Raw genomic sequence first — 12,117 nt, 5'->3', positions numbered from 1 at the left:
AATCTAAATGTTTTTATAATATATACTTTGCGAGGGGTATTACACCCATGGTGTAGACAATGGTGAAAGGATGAAAAATCTTGCCAATAGTGAATTGAAAGGGTCATCAAGGTCTTTTTCTGAAGTCAATTAGTGCCATTAACATGATGACTATACAGTTGCATTGGCCATTCTGTAGAATCGAGTGTTGGACCATGCTTGATTCAGTATGTGTAGTTGTGGTAATTTTTAAAGGCCAATGATTTAGAAAGTCTTGTGCTTGGAGAGTTGTTCAAGGTGTTGAAAAGTAAGTGGAGTTAGGAAATTGCAATGGGGTGTGACTACTGGAAGAGGTTTAAGAAGTCTGAATTTAAGTCAAAGGTGGATATTTATTGAGTTTTAGGTTGGTTAGAATTCTAGATCTTATTTGACTAAGATTCTTGTTTGTGTATAACATGAACTAGTTGTATGATTTTTAAACTTTTTGTTCCACATAGAGTTCTAATCATATTTTTTTTAGACTTTTATATTATAAAAATAGATCTCTAGGCTTTAGAATAGTGAGTAGTGCTTTAAGACCTCTAGAGATGGAATACCTTATAACTCTGTCTTTTGCTCTAAGTGGAGCTATAGTGGTTTGGGTGAGCCTTCTTGAGAGGTTATTGAGAAAGGGTGTGCAAGGGATTTTTGGTTGGTTTGGATAACCATAGAGGTCAATTTATTATGCTTTAATTTCTCAATAATAGAACGGTTTCACTCAGTAGATGTAGGTAAGAGGTTGAACAAATAAATTTTTTTATTTTTCTGTTTTCTTGATTTCTTTGAGTTTTATCTTTATTGTTTCTTGGGTAATTTTTAGAACACTTTTGGCAACAAATGTCCTAGAGGGTGGTTAATAATCAGTAGCTTACCACCACTACAATAAGAAAAAAAGGTGCGACAACATTAACAGGAGCAGCTGAAAATTTTGAGCAACTTAAAGAAATTGTTTCCAAAAGTGCAGCACAAAATTTAAAGAATGCCACAAAAGGAAATTGTTCCCAAACATGGTAGTTAAGGCTCCAAAATCTTAGGGTCAACTTCTACAATTTTTGGGGAAGAGAATTGCCTAGTATGACTAAGGCAATTCACTCCAAAAAATCCTAGTTTGACTAGGATGTGAGATTTTGGAAAGTGACTATTTTTCTTCCTAGTAAGTTTAGGAATTTAATTCAATTGGAAACTGTACATAATTAGCTTAATTTGATTAAGCTTTCCTAAAATTGTTTTGGAGACAATAATGTACAAGTTTCCTAAATTGAATTAAGATGACCAAAATGAATCTAGTTTCCTAAAATGCTTAGAAAATCAATTAAAATTGTTTAGTTGATTGAGATTTAATTTAATTGATCCTAATTGGATTAGGATGCAATAAGAATTTTAATTATATTAAAAATCTTATTTATTTATAAAAATTGTTTTCATAAATATTAATTAAATTAGAACATGCATCAAACTGTTTGAATTAATATTTTCAAGTTTTGAATTATATTAATTTCAAATGATACATAAGATTGACAATTTGAATTAAGCATAATTTTAAATCCTCATATATTCATAGTGATGAATGAATGTGGATGGTTCTGAACTTAGGCCCAATGTGATTATGGTTGGTTAAATTACTTTCATAGTATTTTAAAATAGGGTCTACGTACCCTACCTTATCTTTTTATCTCTAGGTTTGTACATTTCTTTTCTCATCCTACTCCCTTTGAATTTAATTCAATGGTTTCTCAAATAAACTATGTAAATAGTTTATTAGGGTAGATTAGGACAAGCAAATTTTATAACTCAAAGATGAAGATCCAAATGCGCCATGGAGGACAAGGAGATTACAAGCAATGCTAGAAGACTTTGTATCTAATCACCTAGGATTTGACCAACTAATATCCTTTGATGGCCCAAGGAAATTAGCTTAGATTAAAATCCATAATCATCCAAAGTAGAAAGCATGTGCTAGATTTATTTTATACGATATTATAAATGCTATACATGCCATGTATGCATGAGACCTAAAATTGGAATTTTAAAATCTTTTGTAAAATATTGAGTCACATGTTACGCACAATAAAGTTGCCTTCCACTTTAACAGTAAAAACCGGAGCTCTTCATGTTGGAAGCTTGTTGGGCAAACTCAAGGCCAAACTTTATTTTGAATATGTTTTTTCTATGAAAATTGGGTTTTACTCAAGTAGTTTTATAAAATTTGGATGTTTAGAAACTTGATTATTATAAAACTATAGGCAATGGCTAGGTGAAACATAAATGATATGTTTAGGTAAAAAGTTACCACCTATTTAATCTAAGAGCTGTATAGAGATACAATTGGTCAATAAAGTTACCTATCTAACCCTCCTATCATAGTTTGTTGAGCAAACTCAAAGTTGTGACTAGAATGGATAGGATCTTAGCCCACTAGAAGAATCCTCGTAGATATCTTCCAAGGAGATATGGAGGGTTATCATCGTAAACAAAATAGTGAAAGTAACTTATATAAGATTTACCACTTGTTTTTAATTGGTTATCATGCATTAATGACAGTAGTTGCTTTTATTTTATACTTTTTGATTATTAGATAAATATGAGTAAAATGAAATCACTCCAATGCATATAGATGAAAAGGAAGCCCAATCGACTAAACTTCTTGAAATGGTACGCAAACTTGAGAATGGTTCTCAAGCGAAATCATTTGACTTAAAACTTTGTCAAAAGCCCAAGATTGAGGATAAGGATGATAAAGCATATGATGCTTATCAGACTCACACGAAGCCACGTATATGAGATTGGCTAATATGATTCCAAAGCTTTACACATTCTATTGAATGACTATTCGTAATTCGGAATTAACTTCCATGTGATGGAACTCTCATTGCCAAAATTGTTGAATAAGAGAAAAACCAGGGCAAAGGTCCATATATACTTGGGAAATGTTCTCAAGCATCTTTATGGTAAAGATGGGAAAAGGAAGAATTGAAAATGTTCCCTTGACTTGGTTAAGAAGATGAATGCTTATAGAAGTTTCAACCTTAACCATGTAAATCATTAAGCTTAAATTTTCTACAATTCAATCAAAGTTTTGGTATTAGATACTAAATATCGACTGCACCTTTGTTATGACATGAAGATGCTAAAGAATAGTAGAAAATTGATTAAAGATAAAGTGGTCCTAAACGTCAAAAATAGAGCAAAGGGTTGCTACATTGGTAATTAGGACTTGTCCTTTATCATTACCCTCGGTTTTGATCTAAGCACTAAAGAGGACTATATATTGTCATGTTATAGTTTTAACTAAGAACATAGATTCATTTTCTCACTTGTTATGAACAATTTATAATCTCATTCATTCTTAATCAAAGAACTTGATCATTACTTGAAGATATAATAATTATTTAAAAATATATAAGAAAAAGTATTTATATGTAGCATACATAAATATATGAATGTGTGTGAAATTTTGAATTGACGAAAAAAGACGACACCATTTAATATATTTCTAAATCGTCATTCGAAAACATCCTTTATTATAATTTTTAATTTTTAATTTTTATTCATTAATGAAGATTTAATTTATATTGAATTACATTTTTTAGACTAATAAGTAAGAATAAATATCATCACTAATTAATCAATATAGGTTAGCTTCAACAAAAATAAAAATCCATAAATAAGAATTATGGTAAGAAGGCGTTTTTCAGCTTTAGATAATGGGAGAAACCAAAGTCTGAAAAGTCATACTATTAGAAAATAGAGATGAGATGGTTTCACAAATCAGGACAATTTCATAATTTCTGATAAAAACAAAGCCATTTTCCTAATATTCAAAAACTCAAGAGCCTTCACTGTCATCTAATCGAACATCACCCCCACGTGATTGAATCAAATAACTTCCCTATATCTAACTGAATTGCCTAACCCCCAGCCCACATTTGGGCGCCAAAACTCTCTCCTCTCTCTCCATACTAAGATTTCCTTCTTCTTGCTATTGTTAACCTCATTTCTTTTTTCTTTGATCATCAATGGCTACCGAAGACAGAGACATTCACCAAACACTTGGCCAACTCTATCAGACGCTCTCCAGAATTGACCAAAACCTTGACCAAGTAAGCCAAGATAGTAGTACCGAAGTGCTTAATGGGTTCGCAGAGGCAGCAGCAAAACTCAAGGCAAATCAAGAAGATTTGAGGGATGGTTTTTATGAGTTGCTGACACTATCCTGCCAACCCGACGAAGGTAATAGTCACAACCTTGATCTTTGTCAGTTGCAAGATAAGACTCTTAGAATGATTAAAATCGAAGGAGAAGATGAGTTGGTAGCTTTAGTTGATGGTGTTGAAAGGTTAAAGAAAAGAGGGGATGAATTGAATGAAAGGGTTATTGAGTTGATGATGGATTACAATATAATGCCAAAAAGCAGTGGTGGGATTGAAGAGAGTTATAAAGAGAATAAACCTATGGATCTTGAAAGTCTTGTTTTTACTAAAGAAGATGGACAAGAGAAGAGTCAAGGGCCAAAGAGAAAATTAGAAAGTGGAGACTTTAGCTTCTATGTTGTTGTTACTCATTTGTATGGGTTTCCATGGAATGTAGCAATGGAAATAGAAAGATCTCTAGGGCATAGGACGCTGGTCGAAAGTGAGCGTCTATTTCTTGAAGATGAGGATCATATAGTGCTTGATGAAGATTCAGATTCGGATGACGATGGTAAATTGCAAGAAAAAGACGCAGGGGAACTGAAATGGGTTAGAGTCAAGAAACTGAAAAATATATTTGAGGTGTTGAAGAAGAAAATATACATAAAGGAGGAAATTGATCTGAATGTTTCTCCAAAAGCCTCAGATTCTGGTGATGAATTGGATCCTGTGACTGTGAATCTGAGAATAAGATTTCTGAAAGTTATAAGGAATTGGATTTTCCACATTGAATCTATCTTTGTTGACCTCATATTTGAAATTTACTATATGTTTCCAGGCAATGAAGCAGAAGAGACCATTTTCCGAGACTTGAAGTCCAAGCTGAAAGATATGACGGAAATCTATTTTGGGATGGTACCCATTTCAGTCTACAAGATCATTTACATGTTGCAAAATGTAGAAGGGGCAAACCTAGAGGCACTGATGATAAGGATGACAACAGTACTTGGAAGTGATGAGGAAATATTATATGAAAAGATGAATTTAAATGATAGGATGGATCAAGCTCATAAAATAATCTTGCGTTTGAGGTCAATGCTGGTTACTGCAGATCTGTCCTATACTCGATTCATAAAGGAGGGTGAATCAGCTACGTATGAAAAGCTGCTTTCAGAATCTGAAGAGGAACTCAGAGACATCCAACGGAACATCGATTGGGTCAAGTCAGAACTCAAAATCAAGTAGAGATACAAAGCTGAGAAAGAATGATTCTTTGTGGGTAAAGTCTGAACATTTTGACTAGGGACACTGATATAGAAAGATATAATTGACCTCTCTGCTTTGCTAATATCATTTCCAAATTTTGTTTTTCATGAACTTGTTCATTGTGGTTGAGAATGGAAGCAAACATCTTTGCATAAGTGGGACAAATTAAGAACAAAATTGGTAGGTTTTGGATTTATGCCACATTGGAATGCACTACAGAAATTGTCTAAATTACAATGCTATTACTTCCATTACTTTGTTGGAGATCAATTCAGAAATTAAATCAGTCTAACTATATTGATCAAAATATAGAGAAAGACAAGCTTCACTTCCATCTTTCATCACTTCAACCAAATCCAAATTAACAATTGCATGTATGAATTTGCTACTTGTCTATAAAGGTGGTCAGTTGATGAGAATTTCAAGTTTCTATTTCTCTCCAAGCCTATCAAAATAAAAATTTTATAAATTTTATTTTTGTAATAAAGTTTTTTAATTTATTGACTTGGATTTTTAAATTTAATTTTTCTTTAATCGAACTTATTAAGAAGCCTTATGCATTTGACTTGAAAATTTTTTCTTAAATCTTACCTTTTTGTATTGGTATTAACTTAGAGATTAGTTCCAAAGGCATAAATATAATAACCTGATTACATCTACTACTCCATGTAGTTACTTATTGACAATATTCCAAGTTAGTCATGGCTATTTTATTTCAATTTTGTAGTAAAAAGAGGGGGGAAGTCCCAAAGGAAAAGATATTGATTAACTAACTAAAAGGTAAAATATTTCTAAAAATATAATGATTCATAAAGTTAAGTCTATCAACATAATTCAAAAAGACATATTTCAACAATGTTCAAAAGTAAGTTTCTAATACTATAAAATTAAGAAGTCAAGACAAAAACTTGAATAACTAATTTAAGATAACTAAAAGTTCATAACATTTAAACAATCCTAAAGCAATCCAAACCCACATGCTAGCCTACAAAACATCACTTCCCGAAATTTCTTACATGCCTAACCAATTCACAACTTGTGAAAATGTGAGAGAAGGCGTGAGTCCAACCACTCAGCAAGTAACTAATATCTCTTCAGTTGAATTAAGCATGTTCAAAATATTTAAGCCAAAATATCATAAATCATATAAATATCAAAACAAAATTTAGGTAATCTTATTTAAAATTATATTATTCCAATTTCATTTCCATATCACAAAACAAAACATAATTTCACCAATTTTCATATTTTTAGTGGTCTTCTGTAACATGCTATAACCACATTTAATCCCCGTAGCATAGATCATAATCATAAATCACAATTAACCTCAATGGCATGGCAATTAACTCCAATGGCATGGGTCATAAGTATAATCCACAATTTACCTTAGTGGCATGGGTCATAAATATATCAAAAGCAACTTTGGTTACGCTAAACATACATAATAAAAACTACTATTTTGAAACCAGTGGCGTGATTTGGAGATCGATCTCTAATCATAAAGTACATGTCGACACGACCAACAATTAACCCCTATTAGAAGGATCATAACATAGCCATACTAGGCGACAAAATGAAACATATTTCTAATTACTCAAATTCAAAAAACTATAATATCTACTTTCATCAAAACACATATCGTACACATTAAAGCATATTCGTTTCAAACAAAATATTTTATATTTGTATTCATAAAGATAATTTTCCTAATTTGTTCAACTTTCGATGAAGGAATTGGTGGAGAGAGGTCTTGCGATATTCAATGGACTCATAAGGTTTGTAGTCATGCAGTTTGTCCATCAGGCTAGCAGCTTTGAAGAGATCAACCCTCATTATAGGTAAAGAAATTAATAAAATTTGTTACTCCAATTAGAGACTAGAAATAAACTTAAAGTGGTCGGCCGAGCAATCAAATTTTCAACCATCATTTCATGTTTCATTTGCACAATAAAACGATTGAATCATACAAGTTAAAAGTAAATGATATAACAATTAAACATTTACCCAAATTCAAAAGGATTCCAAATGGCGTACGTTCAAATACAAAATTTAGTCCTTTTGATCATGTTGTAAGGGAAGAGCATGACAGAATACTAAACAATTGATATATATAATTTTCTTAATGTATACCTAATGGCACTACTAGTATTACTTAATTTGGAAGGCCTTGGCCTGACTTTTAACTATAAATAGTCACCAATGCAATGCCTTCGATCTCATTACTCCTTTACTTAACAGTATAATTTTCCAAAAAGGAAAGATGGGTCGGTTGCTTTGGCTATGTCAACTGTTCTGCCTCCTTTTATTTTCCCTGGATTTTCAAGCTAACTTTTCATTCTCTTTGTCTCCTTCACCAACGCCACCACAGTGCTCTGATTTTGAGAGTGCCGCTTTGTTGCAATTTAAAAGCACATTTTCCATCAACAACGCTTCTACCTATCTCTGCAATCAGTTCGGTACGAAATCCTACCCCAAGACAAACTCTTGGAAGGAAGGCACAGATTGTTGCGGATGGGATGGAATTGTCTGTGACAGTGCCTCTGGTCATGTAGTAGGCATTGACCTAAGCTGCAGCTGGCTTTACGGTACCATCACTTCAAATAGCAGCCTCTTCCTCCTTCGGCACCTACAACGGCTCAACCTTGCTTATAATGATTTTAGAGGCTCTAACATTTCACCTGAATTTGGTGGTTTCGCAAGTTTAACCCATCTAAACCTCTCCTCTTCAGGGTTCTCGGGGAAAATCCCATATTCCAGCATTAGCCAACTGTCCACGTTGGTTTCAATTGACCTCACTGTACGTAGCTATGAACTATTGCAAGTTGAAGAACACACTCTCAGAGGACTTGTTCAGAACCTAACAAAGGTAAGAGTACTTGTTCTCGACGGAGTAAACATTTCAGCTGTTGATCCTGGCTCCTTGATGAACCTATCTTCTTCTTTGATATCTCTTAGCCTTAATAGTTGTCGTTTGCGAGGAAGATTCCCACAAAACATTTTTCACCTACCAAACCTCAGAGTGCTTAGCTTATCAGATAATTTGCACCTTTCCGGTTATCTTCCAGAGACCAATTGGAGTGGCCCCCTTGTGTCTTTGACTCTTTGGTCTACATCTTTCTCTGGAAAATTGCCTGATTCAATTGGCAATCAAGACTCCTTACAATACTTGTATCTTAGAGATTCTATCTTTTCTGGATCTCTACCAAGGTCATTGGGCAACTTATCTCAACTTTTTTATTTAGATCTTTCTTCTAATGGTTTTACTGGCCATATCTCATTCTCACTTGCAAAACTTACACAACTTGAATATCTCAGCCTTAGCCGCAATCAACTAGTGGGTTTTATTCCTGACCAGGTGTCTCTGTTTCATAAAATATCCTTTCTAGACTTATCTAACAACTCCCTTAATGGAACCTTGCCCACTTGGTTGTACTCCCATTCTCCTTTACGATACCTATATCTCCACCATAATGATTTCACTGGTCAAATCAAAGAATTCCAACATAAATCAGTGGCGCACATATATTTAGAAAATAATAAACTCCAAGGTCCAATCCCAAATTCGATATTCGAACTTGTGAATCTTAGTATTCTCAGTTTAGCATCCAACAATTTGAGTGGCATTGTGGAGTTAGACATGTTCTCAAAGCTCCAAAACCTTCAAGTACTTGATCTTTCAAGTAACAACCTGTCAGTGAAATCCAACATCGATGTCAATTATACATTACCTAATCTTTCTATGTTGTTTCTGTCATCTTGTAAACTAAGAGACTTCCCCAAATTTGTAATAGCTTTGACCAATTTGTACAGATTAGACCTTTCTAATAATGGTATTCATGGCATGATTCCAAAATGGTTTGGGAATGTAGGGAAAAATTCCTTGTCTTATCTAAACCTTTCAAACAACTTCTTCACATATTTAGAGGAAATCCCTTGGAATCAAATCCAAATTCTTGATCTCCATTCCAACTTGCTTCAAGGAAAGCTTCCGTTGCTTCCTCCCACGACAACTTTCTTTTCAATCTCCAACAATAGCTTGAGCTGAGGGATTTCTTCTGAAATTTGCAATGCAAGTTTCCTCAGCATGCTTGACCTGTCTCGTAACAACCTGGGTGGAACCATTCCACAATGCCTTGGAAACTTCAGCGCAGTGCTTTCTGTTTTGAATCTGCAAATGAATAAGTTTTATGGAATCATTCCCTTTTCATTTTCAAATGACTGTCAGTTGAAGTATATCAACTTCAATGGCAATCAATTCGAAGGAAGATTACCACCATCAATGGCTGGTTGTAGATACATGCAAGTGTTAGATTTGGGTAACAATAAGATAAATGATACATTTCCTCAATGGTTGGAAACTCTTCCGGAGTTGCAAGTTCTTGTCTTACGATCAAATCAATTGCATGGGTTCATGCCGGGTTGCAAATCAGCTCATTGTTTCGCCAAGTTGCAAATTCTAGACCTTTCCAACAATGACTTCACCGGTCCTCTACCAAGCGAGTACATTGCAAATCTGAAGTCTATGAGAAACCAGAGGAGAAATGATGGGTCTTTGCAATACTTGAGAGATATTGGTAGCACTGGTTACACCTACGACTATTCTGTGGGTGTGACGATTAAAGGATTTGATAGAGAACTTGCTAAAATCTTAGCAATATTCACAAGCATTGATCTGTCGAATAACAAGTTCAAAGGAGAAATTTCAATAGATTTTGGGAAGCTTATTTCCATTAGAGGTCTTAACCTTTCTCATAACAACCTCAATGGTCATATACCCCAATCAATAGGAAATTTGACTGTTCTAGAGTGGCTAGATCTCTCCTCTAATAAGCTGGTTGGGAAGATTCCAATGCAAATGGTAGACTTGACATCACTTTCCTTCTTGAATCTTTCCTACAATCAACTCATCGGACCCATACCTCAAGGCAATCAATTCAATACATTTGAAAATGGTTCGTTCGAAGGGAACCTAGGCTTATGTGGATTTCCATTAAACAAAGCTTGCAGTGGCAATGAAAATCAAGAATCACCATCACCATCTAATGACTCAGATTCTGAAAATGGGTTTGGCTGGAAAGTTGTGTTATTGGGGTATGGATGTGGATTTGTATTTGGAGTGGCTGTTGGATATCTTGTGATTGTAACCCGTAAACCAAAATGGCTTCGGACTTTGGTTGATTGGTAAACAGTACCAGAAGGCAAAAAAGCTGAAGAAGAAATCTACAGATATGTTCCAGGAAGAAATTAGGTTATAATCTCCTGATTATACTTATTTCTTGATCGTTGTTTCATAGACATCTTTTTCTTTGTTGCAGTCATTTGTACCTGTGTATAATATTACATTTGGCAATTTTTTGTTCTTGCAACTTACTAAATTATACAAATATGGTAACCTATAATGATATGAAATCCACATCAAAGCATTTAACTCAATGATAGGTGCATATATTAGCTACTAATAATTCAACTGTTTGGATGGTTATCCATCAATTCTTAAAGATTAATTAACATAATAAACAAATCTGAAATGGATTAGCAAATTCATGCCTTTTTTTTTTTTTGGAAATAGGAAATTTCATTCCATATCAAAAGGATATAACAGAGACTGTATCAATTTGCACAACAAAGTATAGAACGTATCCTGCTGTATGGACAGGAGCCTCATTAAAAAAACCTACTCGTGGAATACCCATTGGGATAAATCCATGAGAAGAAAAAAGAGTACCCTTTTACCATACTTCTAAGTTTTTTCCTAATTCATTCTTCCCTGTGCAGCACTTGTTTAGTTACTACAAGTACAAACGAATCCTCTCACCAAAGACATTGATCCAACCCAGAATCTTTTATAGACTGAGCAATAGCATGAGTAACCCATATTGGTATCCCTTTTACTATGACAAAACGAAGAGGATTTGAGTTGAAGTAATAGTGAACAACAATCCTCTACAATGTGCCCCATACCAATATTAAAGGTTCTGCCTTTTATCCAACCTACCACCTGCATACAATCTATTTGAACATCATTCAACGGCAGACCTTCTTGTTTACACATCATCAAAGCTCAATGTAATGCTCTCAACTCTGCTTCCGCAACATTTGTAATTGACTGCATCTTCACTCCATCGGCAAGTACCAAATCTCCATTTGAATTTCGAACCACAAAACCTGCACCTGCAAAAACTTCTCCATTCTGACCAAAGATAGCAGCATCACAATTCAATTTGGTAACCAAAGGTTGCCTCCGTCGAGAATCCTCCACTACAGATGATATGGGTTGCCGATTTTCTGCTAGCTTCACACTTTTATAGTTGATGAAACATTATCCATCCCCAGCTGAAGAGTGTGGATTGGATTTACACTCTCATTCTCAAAGATAACAGACTTGCGTCCCTTCCAAATAGCCCACATGACAAAACATATCTCCTCCATATTAGTTTTATCTAATGTTTGCAGCAACATAAGAATCCAGTCCCTGGGAGAAGAGTACAAGTGAGCATTATCTGGGAAACCCCATTTGAAAGCCAACCACACTGCCTTCGCAAAAAAGCAATCACATAGAACATGGAGGCCTGTTTCCAAAGTGGAATTACACGATGGACAATAAGACTTAATCACAACATTTCATCTTATTAAAGCAGTACATGTTGGAAGACATCCTTGTAATATCCTCCATACGAAAAGCTGGATTTTTTTGGGATGTCAA

General features: G+C 34.2%; 2 protein-coding genes across 2 annotated transcripts; both read left to right on the top strand.

The window, feature by feature from the left end:
* Positions 1 to 7,674: 7,674 nt before the first annotated feature.
* Positions 7,675 to 9,459, top strand: LOC149526552 (receptor-like protein 7). The gene has a single exon (XM_089785298.1). It carries the CDS (start codon positions 7,675 to 7,677, stop codon positions 9,457 to 9,459), a length of 1,785 nt encoding a protein of 594 aa, XP_089641424.1.
* LOC110426383 (receptor-like protein 53) lies at positions 7,717 to 10,599 on the top strand. The gene has a single exon (XM_089785296.1). It carries the CDS (start codon positions 9,499 to 9,501, stop codon positions 10,597 to 10,599), a length of 1,101 nt encoding a protein of 366 aa, XP_089641422.1. The 5' UTR covers positions 7,717 to 9,498.
* Positions 10,600 to 12,117: the final 1,518 nt, after the last annotated feature.

The sequence above is a fragment of the Theobroma umbraticum genome, unplaced genomic scaffold (genome assembly GCF_002168275.2).
Source record: "Theobroma umbraticum cultivar Fairchild unplaced genomic scaffold, ASM216827v3 scaffold_55.0, whole genome shotgun sequence".
Taxonomy (NCBI): domain Eukaryota; kingdom Viridiplantae; phylum Streptophyta; class Magnoliopsida; order Malvales; family Malvaceae; genus Theobroma; species Theobroma umbraticum.
Note: the sequence above shows the minus strand (reverse complement) of the source record. Positions and strands in the feature narration are given on the sequence as shown.

Excerpts from the sequence above, each read along its gene's own strand:
- LOC149526552 (XM_089785298.1), top strand. The coding sequence starts at position 7,675 with ATGGGTCGGTTGCTTTGGCTATGTCAACTGTTCTGCCTCCTTTTATTT.
- LOC110426383 (XM_089785296.1), top strand. The coding sequence starts at position 9,499 with ATGCTTGACCTGTCTCGTAACAACCTGGGTGGAACCATTCCACAATGC.